This window comes from Dunckerocampus dactyliophorus, chromosome 11 (assembly GCF_027744805.1).
Source record: "Dunckerocampus dactyliophorus isolate RoL2022-P2 chromosome 11, RoL_Ddac_1.1, whole genome shotgun sequence".
NCBI lineage: Eukaryota > Metazoa > Chordata > Actinopteri > Syngnathiformes > Syngnathidae > Dunckerocampus > Dunckerocampus dactyliophorus.
Window position 1 is genome coordinate 26,742,131 of NC_072829.1, and position 24,050 is coordinate 26,766,180.

General features: G+C 41.6%; 1 protein-coding gene across 3 annotated transcripts in view; it reads right to left on the bottom strand.

Moving 5' to 3' along the window:
- The window catches only part of spock1 (SPARC (osteonectin), cwcv and kazal like domains proteoglycan 1), a 96,601-nt gene extending 73,998 nt beyond the window's left edge, over positions 1 to 22,603 (bottom strand). For 2 of the 3 annotated variants that reach the window (XR_008572998.1, XM_054793115.1), the window contains exons 1-2: positions 22,461 to 22,603; positions 21,960 to 22,097 (exon numbers count right to left, since the gene is read on the bottom strand). Coding sequence is in view for 2 of the 3 variants with exons in the window: in XM_054793115.1 (XP_054649090.1) it covers positions 21,960 to 22,094 (135 nt within the window). In the remaining variant the exon portion in view is untranslated. The remainder of the gene's footprint in view (positions 1 to 21,959; positions 22,098 to 22,460) is intronic. The other variant, XM_054793116.1, reaches the window with a different exon arrangement.
- Positions 22,604 to 24,050: the final 1,447 nt, after the last annotated feature.

Consider the following 24,050-nt stretch of genomic DNA (forward strand, 5'->3'; position numbering starts at 1 on the left):
TTACAATGCTAATACATTTAAACACTAGTTTGATTTTGATTTGTGATGTTCTGTACACACAACTTGGCATGCATCTTACCCACACACTGAAGTTATTATATCAGTGCTTTTCAGCAGGATATCTGCTGGATTGGATTTTTTTTTCTTCAAATGAGACTGCTGTGTCAGTAAAACAGTAACAGGCAGAGATAAAATTGGAAAATTGGTGCTAGAGGAGATGGATAACTCTCTGGAATCAAACAGAAAAGTAAAAGCTGAAAGCTGTACGTAGGAGGAAAGTGATTTGGTCATGATGCAGCAAGCCGGACCGCAAAACAATCCTCATTCTGTCTCCTGCAGTTTAATTGCTATTCATTTGATCAGTTGATTGACATTCTGATTGAGACTCAACATCAACGCTGGCTTTGTTTGTCAGTGTGCAGCTGATTCATTTATATCGCTAATGACTTTGCTCGCTCTTCACACATGATGAAAATAATACCACTGTCGTCTCAACTCAAGTCCCCAAAATGAAGACACGTTTTCTTTTTCCGTCTCCCATCTCTATCTGCAATCTTTTTCTAATCAAGCTGGACTGAGGTTGGTTAGATCCATTTCTTTGTCATTTGGTGTCTGTCACCGCATCGTCTTTCTCTCGACCTTGACCTTTGTGATCATGTTAAATGTTCCTCATATATGAAGTCATGTCGACTGTTAACCCTTAGCACGGAGTGAGTTTGCCGCTTGCCACATATCTTGTTGGGAAAGGATAACTTAACATGATCCTTTCACTAACTACTAACTTTTAATGATGATGCTGATCAGCTAGTTTCAGCTGGTCTTGACAGCGACACCCTTCTCCGTTATCAGCCTTCCCACATTGAAAACATACACAGTCATTGAAACAAATATTAAACCATGCAGGTATAAGATCCTTAGTAAATTTGTACAAAATGAAACTTGTGTGATTTGGGTACATACCAGAAGAAAATATGATAAATGAATATATTGTATGAAAAAAATGCAGAAGTGGCCACTTTCAAATGTAAAATATATAAGCCTTATATGATGCACAATATATGAAAGACTGAAAGTTTAATTTTTTTTATGCTTTTTCTATTTCTTTTCCAGTTGTCAGCCTGCGACCTGTCCAACCGCTCAACCCAACTGTGTCATCTGCACAATTAACCTCAATTCAGTTCTTTTCCCAGCTCAATTCAGTTCAGTATTTGTTGAAACCTTATTTTCTATGCTTGATCCTTTCCTTTCTTCTGTAAATCGTTTCTTCCTTTTCTGATTGTGCTGATGGCACTTTTAGCTAAGTCCACATCTGTCCACTCTTTTCTCCACTACTGTGTCACAAAATTTGTTTCAGTTTAAGTCAGATTGCCAAATGCAATGGTAATGTGCAGAGCATGTCTGACATTTATTCCTGAAATAGAAGTTATTGTGTTTTTACTGTGCAGAGTGAGGCTGCAATGTATTGTGTGCAGAAAGCAAGGCGTGGCAGAACAACCGTGTTGCCACTCATATAACTTTATATCCACTGTCTCCAAGGTTGCACCCGCAAACACATACTGGAGACAAATACCTTTGCAATTTCAACAGACCAACATGACCGAAGTTACAATTTTGATCAGAATATAAAACGTTAGGGGTGTCAGGATACACTGCACTGCACGACAGTGACAAAACATAAGACTTGGCAAACAGACTTTTTTATTTAACCGAGCAAAAAAAAAAAAAAAAAAAAAAAAAACGGTACATTTTTAAATGTTTTATAACCTTGCACGCATGACCTAAGCATGACGCTTTTAACTGTTAAACTTTTTTCCACCAATTGGAAAAAAACAAACTAAAAATGATGATGAAAAAGTTAAAATAATGGCACCAGTTGGAGAATTTATTGATTTGAAGTTATGTAAAAGACACAAATGTAAAATAGATTGCAGATTGCAGTAGATCAGTTTTATGTTTTATGTTCATAAAAGACCTACAATTCCCATGATGTTCACAGTGCAGAAGCAAGGAGGAAGTCCGAATTGAACTCTCCTATTAGACTCTCCTCTTGTTTTGACAGAAGTCATAGGCAGCGATCATGTTTTGGTCTGACAAATCTTAAGTAACTTTGATCAAATGGAGAATTGCTACAGCTTCTGCTTGGACATTAACACGGTGGAAGCTGTTCAAATCTGATGGAAAAAAAACAGCCACACATCACGTGCAAGTGACGCTGGGAACACTGAGTACAGGTTGGGTTAATGTGCGGTTTCAGTCCTGCCTTGTGCACTGCCATGCCAGTATTATGTGTATTATTATTCACAATAGCGATGCCATAGTCCACAGTCTGATTGGCTTTTGGCAGCCCTGCTGTTGTAAGACAAATGAGAAATATTGTCACCTTTTAATCGCGACATATAAAATGGCCTTGAATATAAGACGCATATCATCACCCATCATCTTTTTCACACTGTTTTCCAGGGGGAAATACTATAAGTGAATTTCCCTGCTGTGGGATAAATAAAGTAACAATACAATACAATACAATACAATAGCACCTTATACATACAAATGCAATATCAGCCCATATTGGTATCTTTTTTTCTACTGATAATATTGACATGCAAGTGAGACCTCACACTGCACTGTGCTCCACACAGCAACAAGCTCAGTATGTCCACGGTCTGGAATTATTTCCAAGTTTTGGCTTTGGATTTGCAATGATTGTAAAGTGTTACCCTTTCCTTCTTAGCCCATAATGCTAATGTTACCGCTGCACACGCTTTCCAGCGACGGCAGAGCAGCTGCACATCGTGCCAAACAGGAAACATACAACCAAAATAAGAGCACAAAACAGGAAACGACGTAAAAACTAAGGAAAATCCAAACTACAGTCCAACCTGTCAATCAAAATCATATAAAGGACTGGTTATGCGAGGGGGGGAGTAGGGTCAGTCTCCTGAAAGGGTACCAGGTAATGAAGTGCTGGACAATATCGGTAAGAAAGCCAATATTAAGCATTGAATCTTACATTCTGGCCAGCTGAGTAATAATGTACCTTTCTGAGTTGTGTGTATGGGTAAACCAAGCTAAAAATAAATAATACAATGTATTAACGTAGCAGACAGAATTCATGGGGGAAGGACAGAACAAATTTTCACATCAGACCCTACCTCTCATCCTCAGAATGAACACTCTCCTGACCACTCCTGCACAGCAGATGACAAAACATCAATCAGGACAGATCTTCCTTCTAGTCCTCATTGAGGAAACATTAAATGCTGCCTTACACACCGCGTAGGCTGATGGGTGTGTCGTTTGCTAAGCTGAGTTGAGCTGAGCTGTCCGCCAAGACACGGGACAGTCCCCGGAACAAATGAAGGTTGTTAATGGTACAGAGTACAGTCCAATAACCATCAGATGGCATCTGCGAGAGAAGGCTTTTAAGAACAAAAAACATCTTCAAAAGGCACAAAATTGCAGGTTTGGAATTTGCACAAGAGCAGAAAGTTTTATTTTCTGATGGAAAAAAAAAAAAACCTTTATGGTCCTGATGGCGTCCAATGTTACTGGTTGACAAGGAGATCCCACCTGAGATGTTTTCCACATGGCACAGAGGAGGGGGCACCATCATGATCTGGGGTGCTTTTTTCCTTCAGTAGAACAATGGATCTTCAGGTGCATGGGCGTGAAGCAGCAGCTGGCTATGTGGAGATGCTGTCAGGGGCATCCCACATGACTGAAGGCCTTCGTCTGTGTGGTAATGACAACGCTGCAGTGCAATGCCCGCCTGACAAAGGACTTCTTCCAGAGGAATAACCTCACTCTTTTGGACCACCCTGCGTGTTTCCCTGATCTAAATCCAACTGAGAACATTAGGGATGGATGGCAAGGGAAGTTTACAAACATGGACATCAGTTCCAGACAGTGGATGCCCTCCTTCCTCCTGGAAACACTGTCCTAAACCAATTTTTCAGGTGATTAACAAGAATGGCCCAGCTACTCATTACTGAGTCCTTTTTTTGAAAATTGTATTTCTATTTGTGTGGGATTTCGTTTTTTTTAGCTATGGTTTTAATGTTTTGGTCAGCTGATGAACAGCCTATTTCACTTTAAGGAATGTTTGCAATAAATTGCTTACTCAACTATTTGTTCTTTTTGCATTTTAAAACTGTACGTAGAACTTCCTTAAGATCAGACAGTGCAAAATGCGAATTTTCAACTGGCTTTAACAGTTTGATGAGGAGTTTACTGTATATATGTACTGCCATTATTAGCTTCCAACATTTTCATGTGTAGCTTCATCAAGCAGTTACACTATACTTACAGTACATGTAAGTGCACCATTCAATACATTGCTGGATAGTTGCTTACTAACATGTATGGCTAACAGTTTTACAGTGTGACAGATGGTTCAATGTAATTAACTGGAAATATCCACCCATCCATCCATCCATCCATTCCCACTTATTCCACTTATTCGGGTCCAGGTCGTGGGGGCAGTAGGGAAGTCCAGACTTTCTGGTCTCTGGCCACCTCTTTCAGTTCCACCGGGAGGACACCAAGGCGTTCCCAGGCCAGCTGTGGTCTGCCCCGGAGCCCACTCCCGGCTGGGCATTCCCGGAACACCTCACCAGGGATGTGTCCGGGAGGCATCCGGACTAGATGCCTGAGCCATCTCAAAGGGCTGCTCTTGTTGTGAAGCTTTGCCTTCCGGCTCGGCTCTCTTCGCCACGACAGTCCCGTACAGCGACCGCGTTTCTGCAGACATTGCGCCGATCAGCCTGTCGACCTCAGGCTCCAACCTTCCCTCAATTGTGAACAAGACCCCAAGATACTTGAACTTCCACCACTTGGGGCAAGACCTCACTCCCAATCCAAAGGGTGCAATCTACCCTTTTTCCGACTGAAAGCCATGGGCTCGGATTTGGAAGTGCTTAGTCTCATTCCAGAAGCTTCACACTCAGCTGTGGAAAGCCCCAGTGAACACTGAAGGTCACAGCCTGATGAGGCCATCAGGCCATTAAATATCACAGTTTAAAAAGAAGTGCTACATCCGCGAATATATTCCTTGTATAAAAACCAAGATATGCACCCCACCGTAGGATAGGCCACCATAACCCTGAAAAGAATAACCCTGTGATAAAAAAAAATAAATGAAATGTTTGACCAACCCAGTCCTAATCAAGTGTGTGCAAAACAAAACTGCAAACATCATAAAAGAGTTGTCCGTTTAACATATGATTCTCATTACTGTGTTTATGCACCATTAATTCAGCAGCGATGTTTAATTGCTTTCCAATTGACCATATCATCAGTGGTATATCCTCAGTGGCAAACAGCGCTGTATGAGTGAGTAAACATGTCAACCAGTGTTCATGTATTGATAGCAGGACAATGAGGACGAGATGGACACTGCCACTTGGTTTAATTATACACAAACTTAAATCAAATGCAACTTTAATGTGTGTTTTAGTGATATTTTTATTAATTTGAATGTGCCTGTATTTGTAAATATTGAGCGTAATCCCGTATCCTCCCCAGTGCATTGGCTTTATGAAAATGCATCCAACTGAATTTGGTTTTAAAGGTGTTTAAAATGAAGGCGCTAAATAAAGCACACAAGGGACAGAAATACCATATGGCTTAAATGAAGTTCTTTGTCTCTCACGGTTTGAAAGTCAACCTTAAACAGATGTTTCCATGACAGAACTGTAGCTTCTGACTAAGGTAAGTATTCTTCTTGCCAGTCATGGTGGGTGCAAAGTGTCATCTATACCTAGGTGTCACAGGGGTCATTATTTCTGCACTATGCTTTTCTACCTATCAATTCATTTTACCGGTGTCTTGTCTGCCCTTCCCATCAAATTAGCCTGCTGCCCCCTTTGGGTTTTCTCACCTGTAGCTTCTCTTAAATTTGTTGCATTAATTTTTTGAATCCTTTTCCATCGGTAGTGTTCAGTTTATTGCTCAGCCGGGCCAATGACCTGTGACCTTTCGAAGCTCCAGATGAGTTTCATCTTCCTTTTTTAGTTTTTAGATTATTCTTAGTATACTAGTTTCCTGCTGTCTTGTGCAGCAAGCTGTCTTCACCTGCTTACACTCTACACTGGGAATAAGATAGACAAGAACTCAAAGAAAGTCAAACGCAAAGAAAGTCAAACTCAAAGATCACAGTTGTCTCACTACCAGTGATTGTTCGTTTACTTAATTTTTGTGGAAACGCTGAGAAATTAACATTCACACAAACCGTGTTGTGTTGTGTGTCTCCTTTTTATTGCGTCTTATAGTAGCACCATTACTCAAATTGCTTAATTTATAACTTAAATCTGAAAAAAATGTATGTGGTTATTTTGGAACAAGCTCATGAATATATAAGGTGGAACTGAAACGTACGAAAACCAAATAAATCATTCCCATTTGAAATAATAAACAAATAAAACAAATTGAAATACATAGAAATGACGAATGAAATGGATAATTGAACATCTAACATCACTTTTAACTTTATTTCAGGCTTGTTGGGGAGCACCATGAGTGAAGAGAGGACGGGAGGGGACGGAAGAGCCATGCAAACACAGTTTCACTCTAGTCCGTTACAAACTTAACTTGTAAAAGAGTTAAAGAGTTAAAGAGTGGACGGATAAACTTGAACTTGTACTTTATTGTTAAATTCAGCAGCAGGTACAATCATAATTATACACACTGGCCCAGATCACTATCTGTTATGCGTCTCTGTTAAATCATTACCTCATAACCTGACAATCCTACTGGAACAAACGCTACCTTCGTACTTTGCTATTTTCTATTTTAGTTCTATCTTGAATTCAGTAGTGTTTCTCACCTTGCGGACGTAATTGAATTTTTTTTAAAAGCACAGATTTGTCTCAGTAATCCATAGTACGCCTCATCAGTCATCGACTGATAACCGAAACAGTGTACAAAAACCAAGAGTTTTCGCAATATGTTTTTGTCGAGCCTATGAAAACCGGGGTGTACAAAAACCAAGGTTCCACTGCAATATGATTTGATGTTTAAACCAGCATTATTACTGTGTAAACATGAACAGTTTTTTGAAAACATTAATCTCAGACTACACATGAATAAAGATGGTGTGTGTGTCTGCAGATGCTCGTGTACTGTTAAAAAAAAAAACGCTTTTAAAGTTGAATGGAAGCTACAAGGAAGCTTCACCTTTTCCTCCAGCTAATATTATTTGACTGCAATACCCAGGGGCCAATTGGTTTACCTGCCAACACCCAAACAGAGTGTCCATGACTATTCATGCAGTATTCATTCACGCCTGCGGGGCTCAACAATTATTTATAATTCACAAACATCCCCAACAGTTTGTCTGTTAAAACACAAGTATGCATCAGGGAGCAATTTTCCTGTGCACAAAATGACATGGTGGGGAAAATGGAAAGCCAGTGAAAGCCGTGAGGAAGAGTTCCGCCATATCTGTGTGTCAAGCCCCCCCTTCCTCACTTTTTCTCTCGCCCTTGCCCTCACTGAGGAGCATCGTGCGAGTTGCAGTGGCAGAAAACTCCTGAATTATTGAAGCAGACAAGACATCTCTCACACCCGCACACACATGCACACACAAACAGTATGTGTATTCCTGCCCTCGGGGGGGAAGTTAGATAATGACCAATTCAATCTGACATGGTTTTCGAGACTATAAACATCAAAGTGAGAGGGGCAGAGACAGTGAAAGGAGAGTTTCTGACAGTGATCGAAAGAAGACCTGCACTAGTGTGAAAAGAGAAATAGATGACCCCTGACTCATTTCACACTCAGGGTTGGCAGGGCTGCTTTAAAAATTGAGTCGAGCTGCACAGGCCTCTTATAAATATAGATACACTGAATACGTGATTTGCTTCAAGATTAAGCGCACCGTTTACTCCCATCAACCATTTGTATTTTGATGCTGCTCTAGGGACCCTAATGGGCAAAGAAATGCAGGGGTAGACACAGAAATACTGTAGGATAGAGAACATAAAGCTTAATGATAAAACCTCATTACGTGGTAGGACAATGCCAGTGCAGAGCGTGGCTGAGACAGATTGCGAGACGCAAAGAGGGAACAGAATGGATATTGAGCAGAACGAAATGAACAGCACCGATCAATCACAGCCTAATCCACCTCAATTAAATGTTGTACCGCATGCATTAGTGTATATGTGTTTTTCTTTTTGTTTTTTTAATGCGAGTGCTTCCGAGCAACCATTCGTACAAACCAAAGTACCTTCATTTCCGGACTGTAAGCCGCTACTTTTTTCACACACGTTGATGCGTCTCATTTGTGGCTAAAAGAACTACAGTTCCCATGATGCTTACAGTGCAGGTACAGAAAGTAGTGCATTTCCGCAATAGAAACTAACATCACATGTCTTTTAAGTCTTATGCAGCGATCGTGTTTTGATCTGACAAATCTTAAGTTTGATTGAGTGTAGAATTACTACATCTCCTGCTAGGACTGACTGGACCGCAGCAGCTGTTGAACGTCAATGTAAAAAAAAAGCATCTCACATCTTACCGGGGTTGTGACGCTGGGAACATCAAGTGTAGGTAGTAGAGCCCGGCCGATATGGGATTTTTGGAGCCGATGCTGTTACCGATATTGGGGGCTGAAAAAAGCCGATGCCCGATATATTGGCCGATAACCGATATATCGGCCAATATATGAAGTAAGAGCATTGATATACACAGGATATATACTGTAAAAACTCTATACTGTACTAAAACTCAAGTCTGCATCTCCGATGTCACGTCCTGTCCACACCTATCCATTTATTGAAAACACACACGAGCACAAGTCTTATTTATGTTTTAAATTTCTTCTTTTGTCCGATTATATCTACTATATTGGGTAATATGCGTGTAAAGGTCACTATAGGGTTGTTATTTTTTGTCTAGAGGGCTCTAATAATGTTAAAAATGGCATTTAGAAAGTCATACACAGGTTTTCTATGCTGTAACTACAAAAATATTCCATTCATTGATATTGAATCCTACTTTTCGGAAATTCACTTATCGCCGTCGTGTCTGGAACCAAATGTAGGAGCATAATGGAGTAGCAGTTTCAGTCTCATACCGTTAACTATTGTTGAAAGAATTTACCAAATATGAATCAAACAGATCAAACAAACCAAACTAAACAAAAAAAGACCTTCTGTGGTTGCTTCTTTATAGTCCAAAAAGCACCATACTGTAAACAGGTAGCTCTTTTGGGTACCCTAATTACAATGTCTGAAGTACTGACTAAATTCAGCATTTTGATGCCAGATTCCTGTTGGGATACAATGCGGTGTAAGCTTTTAACAATATAAAAAAAGAATTCAATGAGGATAGGTGAAACATGAAAACCTCACATTCCCAAATGCCACTGTATAACACCACTGCCAATGGAGACTTCCCAAATGGCACAGAGGCAGATGATGCTACTGTGGTACAACTCTACTTACACGCTCAACCGCTAAAACAGAAACCATAAAAGATATCAAACGCTGGCAGAAATGTAGAGGGGGCAGACCCTAAGGATCTGATTGCATATGAGAACCAGCTCACAGCGGGATGACAGCCTCATTAATGGCAATCGCAACTGAACCACAAGGAGATGTAAAATTAGCCATCTATAGCTCTACCCTGACAGGAAAGCATGCTGATCAAAACAAGATTGAATCCCCAATCATCTTCCACTAAAACCAGCTGCTGTGAATATAAGTGAAAATCCCTTCAGAATGCTAATATAATAAAGCAAGTGTGTCTGGGCCAAGAGACATCTATGCAAATGCAATTTGATAGCTTTGACATGTGCATGCGGCTCATACAAAATGTTGATCTGAAATCTGAAATGGTGATAAATACGTAGTGTAATCCTTTGTTTATCTCTGTTAATTGGTTCCAGACCCGACCATGATAGGTGAATTTGCACAAAGTAGGATTCCTTATTTATAAATGAAATATTTTCATAGTTAGAGAGTAGAAAACCTGTTTACGACCTTCTAAATACGTTTTTAAAACTTACTAGACATGAAATAGCAACACTATAGTGACTTAGTGACAATATGGTAGACTAGAGTAAATAAGAGAGTAAATAAGCCACTTAGGCCATAAATAAGACTAATGTTCGTTTATCTTGCTATAAATGTGTTCCCTGGGGGAGCTGAGTGGCAGGCGAACAAGAAGTGATATTGGTGATTCAAAAATTTAGATTTGGTTACTATAGCAACTGCAGCAGCTTTTATTCGGGATTATTGTGCCGGTTGTAAGATAATTCAAACCTGCAATACTAGCCTGTTGTTCCGGTGATCAAGCCTGGCGTTTGTGTTTCACAACAAAAATACCTAGTGACCAGTGTACAGTAGAATGCTACGTATCATTAACAGCGTCTTTGAATGGGTCTTGTGAATGCCTTACACTGTGCGTGCATTTTAGTTAATTTAGCCATTTTTATGCTTGAAAAATGCTTAGTTTAGGCAAGAAATACAAAAACTTTGCTTTACTATGCATATTTTTTGACTAATAATAGGCCTTATTCAACCACAAAGCAGCATGATTTAATAATTACTAGGGGAGACACTCACTCACTCACAAGAAGAGGAGTCTACGAGAACGAGATGCGATTTTAACATTACTTTTAAGAAAAGTACCATGCCAAAAAAAAATATGACAATATATTGCAATTTAGTAATTTCATTTCTACGACTGTATGTTGCGCTCTTCCACACTCTCTGTGTATGCTAGCAGGCCCGCCTCCACCCACTGAGACAAAGAGACTGTATGACTGACAAAAGGGCTCACTCCGTTCATGCCATTGTTCTATGGAACAAACACGCCAAGGTGCTGAAAGCAATGAACAGAGTGAACCCTCTGCCTGCCTGTTTGGAGGCGGGAGATGAGGACATGCCGAGTGCCCTCGAGACATTTTTTTTCTGAATGAGAACTCTTGTCGCGTTTAATCTTTGACACCCCTTTCGATGGATTTCTTTTTGAAAACCTGTGATGGAGTAAAGCCGTGGAATTTGAACCACAAAGTGGCGAGGGACGACTGTATAGTCTTTTATCGTCAGTCAAATGTTAAACACTTTGTGACAAACATCCAAAGTCGATTCTTCTTCAGACGAGTTGAGACTGAAACAACAGCGCCACAAAGTAGTGCACTCAATTTTGCCTCAAATGCTTCAAGGCATGACTAATCAACAATAACCTCCAGACGATTTAAACAATTCTTAATCAGTTAAGCAACTACGTGATTATTGTGCCCCCCGTTATGTAATGCTGCACCCCAGCGCTATTTTCTGTTGAAAAAAAGCCACAATATATCACTAATGTAACCAACAGGTGAAGCAGTGCCAATTTCTTCAAGGGAGCGAGATTAAGGAATGGTGTGTACTGAAGTGAAATCATTTCTTTAATTTCTTTTTGCGGCAAGGCTTGTGATGTAGTTTCAAACAGCATTTGCGTGCCTTTTCTCTGTCTTGGTAAATCTTGAGACAAAAGCAAATTAGACATCATCCCTTCAAAACAATCACCATCCAAGCAGGGAGCCGAGCTCAACTTGGTGCCAAACCCCCACAGTGGCAGAGAAGATTTTAGAAGAAAACCACTGACAAAGCAGACTGACATACACAATGTGGAATTTATGATGGTCCACACAGCGTTGATGGGCGTGACATGAAAGCTTGTCATCTTCCTCTCTTCTCCTTTCCATTCCCTCTTTCTCAACATCATCCAAAATTTTACTGGCAAACCTTTCCCGCACCTGCTTTATTTGTGTCTCACTCCAATGCGCGCACACACACGCACGCACACACACACACAAAATCCATTTATCCTCACCATAGGGTACGGTGGCATTTGTTTAGCCTATGACCGCACTGTCCCACACTCGCTTTGTGTGTTGCTGCATTTTGCACTGGTATTGATTATATCATGGCTCACGTCAGGATGACCAGGACCTATAATTTATCTGATCAATCTCACTGGGAGCCTCAGGGTTTGTGTATGTTTATGTGTACGTGTATGTGTATGTGTATGTGTATGTGTATGTGTATGTGTATGTGTATGTGTGCGTACGTGGTGGAACACATGCAGAGACAGCAGCTGTGGAGAAACACATGCACATTTTTCTGCCACTCTTTTTAAAATGGGTTCACCATGGACACTGTGCAATATTTACCCCGTTCTCCAGTGAAGATTGGATGTGCAATTTCTCATTTACGATCAATAGCTGGCCGGGGAACGCGCACGATGAGGAAGGGCACGGACAAGAGGTTGAAAGCAGCCGAGAGGGAGGGGTTTATTCTGAAGGGCACTCTTTCATTAGGAATTAGTGGAGTATAAAACGAGAGAGGAAGGAAGAGCCGGGTGAGAGGGGAGATGATAAACCTTGTGTGGGGGAAAAAAGTATGGAGGCAGCTTAAGTGGAGAAAGAGAAATGGAGGACAGAGCAGGATGGAGATAACAAAGAGTGACAGGTGTTCAGCCAAGTCTTTGCTTAATTGAAGGAAATACTGTGCTGTTGCCTGAGAAGTGTTCCCTCAGAGGGGATACGCTCATGAAGGTGACTCCCAGGTTTGTTGAATCTGCTTCTCTCAACCTGCTCCTTCCCCCTCTTGCTATAAAGCACAAGCAATCAAAGTCCAATCTCAACATACAGGACGCACAGGGACATAAAAGATGATACAATCTGAAAGATGAAGCAACCTCCTCGGTGTTCAGTGTTCCCCGTAAGGTATTTATACATGTTTTCCTCATTGAAGGCATAGGGCAAAAACAAGTGACACACGCAAACCTATCCAGCAGCTTTGAAATGGAAATAATCTATTCAGATTACACTGTCAAACTTGCCTTGCGTGTACACAACGCACGCACGTGTGGTGCCTCCACTTGACTGACAGCCACGAACAGCACTGTTTGTTGATAAAAGATGACAACCTTGAATTTCTCTATGAGCCTCAACGAAGACACGTTGCACCCTCGAACAGACTTTTCACTTCCACTTCCACAGCCTGTAGGCTGAGAAGGATTTCAGCGTTACTTTCTCTCCAGTCGTATCACTGCGCGCTGTCGTCTGTCCATTGTTGTGTATGTGTTCCACAGTGTTTACATGCGTGGACGAAGACTGATGTGATGTCGCGTCACAGCTGTGGAACACATGTAAGGGGCTATCCACATGGAAACGTTTTCAGGTCAAAACGGCAAAGTATTTTATCGTTTCAGCCTCTCATCCATTTGGGAACAGCATTCTGGGTTACCTGAAACGGTATGTTTTGAAAACGACTTCCAGAGTGGGAAAATCTGAAAACGGCGGCTTGCCATTTCCCTATGGACTAGCAAATCCACTACAATTTCAAAATGATGACATCACCGCCCCGGCGCAGTCATGTTACCAGAAGTGAGCTATGATGACAAGCCAACATATTTTATGCACATCCGTTCTTTCTTCTTCTATGGTATGTCAGGTGGTTCCGTCCACGTATCTGTTCACAGCGCCACACGTAAGTGTGCCTTGTGTATTACATCATTTTCACTCAGTTATCCGTTCCCGTCTGGATGCAACTATTTACTAATCTGGCACAGTGTGGACAAGACTTTTTTTCAACCCACCAACAAGAACATTCCCGTGTGGACTGGGCCTAAATCTACTGCTGTGGAACACATACAGAACAATGGACAGACAGAGAAAGTAACGCAGAGCGATTGTGAGGTCTGATTTTTTGGGGGGAGGCATTTTTGTGATGCAAATGTATTACACTTTTGAACACATATTGTTTTGAGAAGCCAAACTCTTGACTTAAGTGGCCCCACCAAATAGCCGGAACTATGGTCCTCATCACAGAAATCCGACCAGAACTCGGCTCACGGGACAAAGTGGGGGGGTAAATTACTGTTGATGCACTACACTGCTGATGGGGATGTCATTCAACTTAATGTCAAAAAATCCAAAGTATCCCTTTAAGTCAGGCCTTCTGGAGCGGATATAAACCAATTTTCCACTGTAGCTGATAGTATGGAATGCCAAAAAGCTACCTAAAACATTACAGTAGTGCAGTTTATAGTATAGTTGTTAAAGATCATGGCTGCCCATAAATGGAAATAAATGTTAATCTATCTATCCATCTATCAAAAAGGTCCATAAAGGCAAGCAGGATGAGTTTGGCAAGAAAAAACTTGATTGACTTGTCCTCTAGTCCAACTTGACCACTGACCACACAAATGCTCTCCCGGAAAAATAGACAAAATTACACCAGACACACAAAATCTTAGAGACTCCATATTTTATTCCAATTTCTATCGTTACAAATGCCATGGTTCTACCAGTGTTGTGTTATTTAGGTCGACAAATAAGTTTAGTGCACATTGTGACCACATGCACTGAGGTTTAGGTACCATGAAAGAAGACAAAGGGCCCCAAAAAGTAGTTCTCACTTCCTGAGGATGCTGCCCACTAGTCTGGCGATAACAGCTTTTCTGTCGCCGTTTGTAGACAGATTGTGACAACACTAAAGACCAAAAATTGAATGACTTCCAAGACTCTTTAAAAGAGCTCAGTCTAATCTCGTGCCAATTCCATGTTATACACAAATGTTGACCTTTTACAATTACTTCAGTTGACCTAGCGGTTTTCAGACAAATCATACAGCTAATCTTCCAGTAATAGCCTGGCTTAGACCAGAGGACTCAGGTTTCGATTTGTACGATGAAACAAGCATTTACACCCATTATTCTGAAATACAATCCTTGATCATAAATATACATTACTGCCTCCTTCCTACCCCAACGTCCTTGTTGTTTTGTACAAAATGTGCCAATAAAGGCAATGGCACAAGGTATGTACAAATTAACAGCAATGTTTAAACCAAAATGCCAGTTCCTTTACTAACAAGATGCATGAGCTGCAGTCACAGATCACATACAACTGCCTAATTCCTGAGTGTTGTCTGTTGATTGTCAATGAAATCTGGCTACACCCGCTAATCCCGGATGCTATAGTGGAGCTAGCTGGCCACACTATCCACCGGCATGACTGTACTGAAGCCTCTGGTAAGACCAGGGCAGGGGGATTCTGTGTTTATGTGCTCAATGACTGATGCTCGGACAGCAGAGTAGTTGACACCTTCTGCTCTCCGGACCTGGAAGCCATGTCTGTCCGATGCCGTCCCTTTTACTTAGCTACCGTCACCTCCCGACCGCTCTTTATGTCCATCCGAATGCTAACGTTAGCGCGGCACTCGGTCAGCTCCATATCAGCAGATGACTCATCCAGACGGCGCTCACATCATCGTAAGGGATTTTAACCAGGCTAGCCTCAAGTCTGTTCTCCCTAATTTCCACCAGCACGGTAAATGTGCAACAAGGGGGAAAAACACACTTGATCATGTTTACACTAACATCACACATCAAGCATGCCTACAGAGCGTTCCCACTCCCCCACCTCGGACAATCGGAGCACCTCCCCCTTTTTCTCTTCCCAGCCTAAACACCCCTGCGGAGGCTAAAAAAAAAAGTCAAACCATCAATTCCTGGCCTGAAGATGCTTTCGCCCTGTTGCAAGACTGCTTTTCCTGCATGACCTGGACCTGGACACATACATGTACACTGAGTCAGTCCTCTTCTACATCAAGTGCTGTGTTCAGGGGGTCACGGAGGAAAAACACATTCGGGTCTTTCCAAACAGGAATCCCTGGATGACAAGCCAAGTCCAGAGTCTGATCAGAGCCCGAAACTCGTCCAAGCGGACAGAGCTCTCTATAACACCGCCAAAGCTGACCTAAGGAGGGGAATTAGGCAGGCTAAGAACTCGTACAAAAAGAAGGTGGAGGGATACTTCCAGGACAACAATCCGCAACAGATGTGGAGGGGCATCCAGGCACTAACCAACTAGAGAGGCCAAGCCCCACCCCCTCCTTCCTCCATTAACAGCAACAACATGGCAGAGGAGCTAAATAACTTCTTGGCCCGGTTTGAGACCACCGACGTCACACACACACACCCCCGAGGCCCTTACTCTACACCCTGTACACCCATGACTGTTCTCCAACCCACACCACGAACACCATTATTAAATATGCAGATGACACCGCTGTGGTGGGGCTCATCCACGAGAGGGACGAGACAGCATATCGGGACGAGGTGGAAAGGCTGTCACCTGGTGTGCCAGCAACAACCTGAGACTGAACGTCCAAAAGACAAAATAACTCATACTGGACTTCAGGAAGCACAGACAGGCTCACACCCCTTTCCTCATTAACGGTGTACAGGTGGACGTTGTCTCCACCTTCAGGTTTTTGGGCACTCACATCTCTGTCGAGCATTCCTGGACAGCCAACATCGAGCCCCTGGTAAAGATGGCTCAGTGGTGGCTTCACTTCCTGCGTGTCCTAAGGAAGAACAACCCAGACCAGAAGCTGCTGCTGGCCTTCTAGCGCTCGTCGATAGAGAGTGTGCTCACGTACTGCTTGAGTGTGTGATACGGAGGCTCCACAGCAGAGGGCAAGAACGCAGTGCAGAGGGTTATAAAAACTGCCCAGAAGATCATCTGCTGCCCTCTGACCCTGGAACACCTGTCCACATCCTGCTGCCTCAGGAGAATAAAGGCCATTGCAGGAGACTCCACACACCTCGCACACTCACTGTTCGACCTGTTGCCCTCTGGGAGACGCTTCAGGTCAATCAAGTCCCGCATCAGTTGGCTGACAAACAGCTGCTTCCCCTGGAGTATCCGTACTGCCAACATCAACGGACTCAGACACACATATGCACACGCACACACGTGCGCACACACACACACACACACACACACGCACGCACGTAACTTTGCACATCGCACTCATGCGCACATTGTACTTTTAAATTTCTTTTTAACATTTTTAAATTGTATTTTAGATTGTAGTCTTTTAGTTATTTATGATGTTATTGCTATTTATTTCACTTATCTACGATTAAGTGGTGCAGAGAGGCCTCATTACATGACAATTTTGTTGTAACTTTGTGATGCAATGACAACAAAGGCTATTCTATTCTATTCCATTCCAGTTAGATACTTGATATTAATGTGACTACATTCCCTGTAGCTACGGTACACTACCCATTAAAGATAAAGTGATGTTTGTGGCTGAGGGGCAATGATGCTAACAGTTACAAAGTTTACGTTTAGAGACTTGACCATGTAGTTGCTCTTAAACACTTAGAAAGCCACTAACAATAGTACCTTTACTATTGTCTAATGCGCTCAAACAAAGCTGAGGCGTCTGTGTGAAGAATTAGACTAGCTCAGCTTTCCACACGTCAGATGATACGATGTGTCAGCAAATTCCCACTGCCACCTCTTCCAATTCAGCAGCTTGGTCAGTAGCCCGTTTCCTTGCAAGCTGGATTCTAAAACATCACGCAACAAGAGCATGGAAGCAAGTCAGGCTTGCAGTGGAAACCGGACAATAAAAAATGCTGACATGAATGCTTTCACAGTTGATTGTCAATCAGTCCAATTTATACTCCACTTTTTGTCCTCGGTCAGCTGGGATTGCGTTGTTTTTTCACTTATTTATTCTGGTTCTTCCTTTAATTTATTACCCATATGAATTCATTAACTACAATAGGAACCATCTAGGTGAAGCTAAGGAATGATGCTGTGACACAAACCGGATGCCATTTCTCAGCGAGAATGAATGCAAATAAAACAACTCTGTCTACATTATGCTTATTTTCCACTACATTACAGCTGGACTTTGTGAAAAATCAATAACCGGAAGAATAAATCAAAACCAATTTGCCATGTGTTTTCAAGATAAACCACACTAAATTCTGACTATTAGACTATTCCTGCAGCTTCCCCGCCAACAAATGGGCACTCATACATATGCAGGGAGGGACCAAGTGGCTCATCAGCAGGGATGTAGAGTGGAACACGGCAGGCGGGGCAGAGTAGGGGAGAGATGGGTGAGGGGAGAAGCAGAGAGAGGGAATAGAGTGTCATGGTTGAGGAAGCACAGGGTCATTCTGCGCTCCAAAGACAGAGAGAAAATGTGAGAATGAAAGGAACATAGAAGTGATAATGTGGGGTTCATGGCTCTCAGAGAATTGAAGACAGGAGGTACAAACATTGAGTGACAGAAAAGGCAAAAGGATATGAAGTGTTGCTCTTTTCCAAATGTGTAGATAGCAAACAAAAGGGATCTCCAGTGATAACAATTTGCTGACACAGCTATACTAGCCGAACTATTTTTCAAATTTAAATGCCAATATATAGCAGGCACTGTTAGGTCCTGCAAAGAACAACAATACAGTCGTCCCTTGCAATATTCATTCGTTATATTGCATTTTTTCATAAATTAATGAATTAATAAATGATGTTCTGTGGTAGACTATGGTCTATTAATAGTCAAACAATATAGAACATATTTAAGCAAATTTGAAAAATCATGTCAGTGACCCTTTAAGTTCACACTCAATGTCCTTCCCCTCCCTTCAAGATGAACCAAGTCGCCATAAACATGGCACGCACCTCCTGGTGGCATAGCAAGCCAATAGCACAGACACGAGGTGCATTCATGTACGTCAGGTCATTACAATATTTATTTCTTTTTTTTGGCAAAGACCCACCAGTTGAGAATCACCGGTCTAAGGATGCACAACTTGGTATTCAAGCATGGCAACTCCTCACGGCAACTTTAGTCTGCTAAATTAAATACTGGGATGGAAATGAGAGGTCAAAACATTCAGAGAATTTCAAATCCCATTAAAATATTTTCAAAATAACACCATCTGTTGAGTGATCAAGGAAATGCCAGGAAATCACAATCTGTGATTTGTAGAACATTTGTCATATTTAGAATTTCACAAATGTATCACTTCAATATCTGACGGAACCGTGTGCAGAATTGCAAACTAAATCTTAGTTGTATCTTAGTTTGAATCATGGAGTTTGTAGACAGCCGACTTACCAACAGGCAGCTACCAAATGCAGATTAGAGTAGGCAAGATGATGTATAATAACAACAGTCATAACATTTAACATAACATAGAACATTTTCACCTGTAGTCTTAAAATATATACCGGTACTTTCTGAAAAGTAAATTGTTACGTGCCAACACAAATGATGTATTTCTCATGCGGCTGTCTTTTTTTAAGGGATCAAGAAAATCACAGCTAGCTGCTTCCTCTTTGTGCAACGGAGAAGACAACACAGTGATACACAAGCAAACACAAGCGCTTCTCCTGCATGTGGTGTGTAGAACCATTAAACACAAATGTCACAGCCTCTCTTTCTTCTACCCTTTGCTCCTTCTCTCCTCTCCAATCCTGCCGTCTACCCTCTGCTGACAGTTTGCGACTAATGACTTTCACTTGCACAGGAGGGACATTTAAAACACACACACACACACACACACACACACACACACACACACACACAGAGGAGGTGCAAAGCCTCAGATGAGTGTATATGGTCAAGACTAATACTTGCTCTCCCATCACAGCTCCACTGCATGAGGAAGGCCAGCTCTAACAAGGCCAAAGGTAGCTCAGGGTTTGCTGAAACCTCCTGAGAATACAGTATTAGGCCGTGTTCTGTTAGTGGGGATAGCACCATGCATAATAAGGCCAGCCGTTACTGTACTGACACCTATGATTGCACAGCTGCCCAGGCTGGAGAGTGTCTCATTCATTATTGCAGTTGGGAGGGATAAAATAAGGAATATGAGTCATTCATCCACTAAATCATTAGGAATCAGAAACCTATGAACACAAAAACATCAGCATCCCCTAAAATGATTGTATTAGAAAGTATATAATGATTCTGTGCTGCAAGAGATGACTTTGGATGTATATAACCTTTTTTTTTTTTAAGTGTGTACAGCACACAACTTCAGGACAAGACAGGAAGAAAATATGTACTTCAACTTAGGACTGTTGTAATTCACATTACTTTATCATACCTCAAGAACCAAATGCATACATTGATTTCATAGTTGCACTATTCCAAGACCACCTGCAAATAGCAAACAAATGCAAGGAACTGAGACAACTGGTAAATGCCTATTTTTGACACATTATGCTGCGGCATCGAGCCGCCACCATACACGCTCCTCCCACTCTAAACCCTTCTGCGAGCTTGACGTTGAGATCTCCTCTGATTTCTTATTTGCAATAAAAGTAACTGTTGTAATTATTGAATTAGATTCACCTGCAGAACCCTCCCCGTCTCTCTTCAACTGCCATCGCTCACTTGCGACGACGGAAGTTAACAGGCAAAACGCATAGAAGCACAGTCCTAGTTTAAGCCCTACAAGTAAATATGCCTCTCACACTCATTAAAAACATTAGTCGTCAGGCTATTCTGACTCCACATAATATGCACTGTTTGCCTGTTGTAATTCCAGTAAGAAGTTACGATCATATATTAACTTGTGCTCACTTCGTTGCTGGTTTTGAGGCCGGATTATAACAAGTTTTGTCACAGTCCAGGCTGTATGCTTTTATTGTGTTGCTTGGTACTTCCTGTGTTCGCTGTCCTCCTTACACTTCTGGGAACTTGGCACGGGGCGGAGCCACGAGCAGCTGCAGCTGGTGTCACTCAGCAATTAGCCTTGGCACTACTTAATCTCCTCGCTCTAGCGCTTGGGTGTCGGAGTATTTTCCTGCCTGCCTTAACCGTACATGTGCTGCGCATTGTGTGTTTGTTTGCTACTCTGTAGGCATATATTTTTGTTTCCGTTGCATATTGTTGCTATTTTTTTTCCTGCTCGTGGCTTTCATCCAAGCAGCGCCCTTAGTTACTGTAGATCTTTTGTACTTTTGTTCGTGTTTTCCCCTTTTCCCTTTTGTTAAGCCTTTACTCTCTCACCACTGTTTTTGGTTGTACTTTTGTTTCATAAATATTTTGTTCAACTTGTACCTTTGCCTCCGCTCTCTCCACAGTATAGATCAAAACCTAACAAGTTTACTGCAAAAGCTAGTGCTGCAGCTAGTGCTCCATGCTCCACACACACAGGGCGCCAACATTGTTTTTATTATTTGTAAATAATTACCAATTTAGGGTGAATTAGATGTGTTTTGTACATGAAAACTGGAGAAAACTTGGACAAAAAGTGTTTCATTGGTTAAAAAAAAAAATTCTCCAAAAATCTGCAAATTTGTGGGGGTTGTGAATGCTGAATGGCAAATATGCGGGGATCTACTGAATATATTTTTACAGTTTTACTCGAGCTTATCTTATCGAGTCTTGATGTCTTGACCAGCATTTATGACGCATATGTAGTACTTTATTTATCGTTGAACAATTACTGTTTTGATGGTACCAGGGTTTATCAGATACATTTCTTTTATTAGCTACAGTTTAGCTTTGCTGTGCCCACGGGTGGGCATGGGGCTAGGATATTTTTTTGTTAAGCATTAACTTTAAAATGTACAGTTTTAGAACAAAAAGTAGTTTTTCTTGATTAAGAAGTTATTTCCTTGCATGCCTTACATCACATGTATCAAACTCGTGCCCTGGAGGGCCGAGACGCAGCAGGTTTTCTCTCCAACCAGTTTCTTCAGCAGGTGATTTCATTGATGAGCTCCTTCCCTCAAACTGAAGGTGTTGATCATTAAAATCACCTGCTTTAGTGACTGGCTGGAAAGAAAACCTGCAGTGTCTCGGCCCTCCATGGCACGAGTTTGACACCCCTGCCTTACATCGTTGGTTATGAGTTGTGAAAAATGACACTTTTTCTTTTAATGACAATAGCAGGTTAAAGCTTAAGACCACTCAAAATTATGGTAGTTTCAAAAATATTGACGACAGTCACAGAAAAAAGAGTCATGTGAGACCATCATGCTGAGTGTCTACAAGGTGGATGCTGCCTGCTGGCACACACTCAAGTACTCACAAAGTGTATGAAGGGCACGCTGACACCACACACACACACACACACACACATCTAACAAAATTCTGTCGTTAGTGTTATTTAGTGTCTCTCGAGAAACTCACATCTCTGTATCTGTTCCAGGATCTGTCCTTGGAGTACTGGGCCACGGTGCTCAGCCGTTTGTCGTTGCTGGCACCGGACACTGCGGACTGTGTGCTCAGCATTAGAGCCACGACTGGGAGAAGACAGAAAAACATCTTCTGGAAGAGGAATCAGAGAAGAAAAAAAGCCTTAATAAGACTGACTGAGCTGCTGAGAGTGGTGAGTTCCAATCAAACAGGACACCAGACTTTCCACCAACACACAAGTCACACATGGTCGAATGTATCGACCCACATAACAAAACGGTAAGTAAAAGCTGTTAAAGCAAGCACGTTTATGTCATCATGTTCCTCATCTCTTTCCTAATCGGATTACAAACACGAGAGAGTTGTAGCCATGGAACAATTAGCTCGGCTGGCTTGGCTGGTTGAATAGACAATTAAGCATAAGGTGGTCACATTTTCCAAATTTCATGTCAAACTCTTTACTCTCGTTGACTGTATTTACGATGCTTTGCCTACCTGAGTTAGCTCGTCTGATCTGATCACTGGCAGAAATAAATCCAAGTTCCGTGTAACGCCGTACTAACGACCACCTCAGTGAATGACTGACTGGAGGATGAAGGACTGAGAGGACGAGTGGACCTGCGGTAGGTTTCTCCTCCTCTTTGTCAGCAGACACCGCCTCCTATCTCTACCTCACTTTCTCTCTCTCTCTCTCTCATTCCCTCTCTCTCTTTCTCTCTCCCTCTCTTTCTGTATTCTGCACTCAAGCGTGCCTATTTTCATCTCTAATGTAAAAGAGAAGAGATTCTGTTTGGTATGTACCTATACTGACTATGAATTATTTTACAACCGCTTTTGAGGGGACTTGAAGGGGTATTGTAGCTGATCTGGCACTTTCAGCAACCATTTTTACTGCAGTTAATACAGTATATACAGCATATACTATTGCAGCAAATTATTGCAAAGGACAATGCTCTGTTTTTTAACATCATTAGAGCCCTTTAGATATGAAATAACACCCCTATAGTCACCTTTACCTTTCACCTTAGGTATTACCTAATAAGGTAGACATAAGAACAGAAAATAAGCCATTTAAGGCATAACTAAGTCTTGTATTTGTGTGTATATCAAAGTTATTTTACCTTGCCATGGATTGCGGCCATATTAGTGAAATCATTCAAACCTGCAATAAAAGCCTGTGATTCCAGCATCAAGTCTGGTTTCACAAGCATTACAGTAACATTACTGACACCTAGTGACCAGTGTAGTATACTATCACAGCATGTTTGAACGTGTCTTCTAAATGCCTTATATACCTGAATGTATTTTTGTTCATTTAGCCGATTTTACTCTTGGAAATGTTTTAGGCAAAAAAAAGTATGTAAACTTTGCTTACTTTTTGACTAATAATAGTCCGTATTGAACCACAAAACAGCATAATTTATTAATTAGAATATTTTAGGAAAACCGTGATAGAGTGAAGCTGCAAAATGTGAAGGGTGAAGTGGAGAGGGACGACCGTATAGCCTATTTACAATCCACTGACAATATTTACGTCTAACTTACAGTCAAGCACGGTGGTGTAGCGTCATGGAATATGGGAAATATGAATTCCAAAATGTGCTGTGACATTGTGAAGCAGAGCATGACCCCCTCTCTCAGGAAAGTGGTTTTCCAACATGATAAGAACCCCAATTCAAACCTGCACTGGTGAAACAGGGAAAGAAGCTGATAGGTACAAATGTCTACATGAATGAGCATCTGACAAAATGCAACGCTGACATCGCCCAGAAAGCACAAGACTTGAGGAAGCAGGGAAAGATACAATGCACTTGCAGCACCAACGGTAAAATCTCCATCAAGCTAAATGGAGGTCCAGGAGAAGCAAGAGTGGTTGTTGTCAAAGATATCATTGATATGGATACATATTAAACATCATATTACCATGACAACAAAGAAAATGGAGGACACAACACACAAAGGAAGAACCATACATTTAGAAGGATTACATCATTTGACTTTGATATCATTGTTGCAAGGGCCTGCTCAACAAATCACTAAAATTAGCAACCCATGAATTGTAACAGGAAGCATTGAATGTGAACT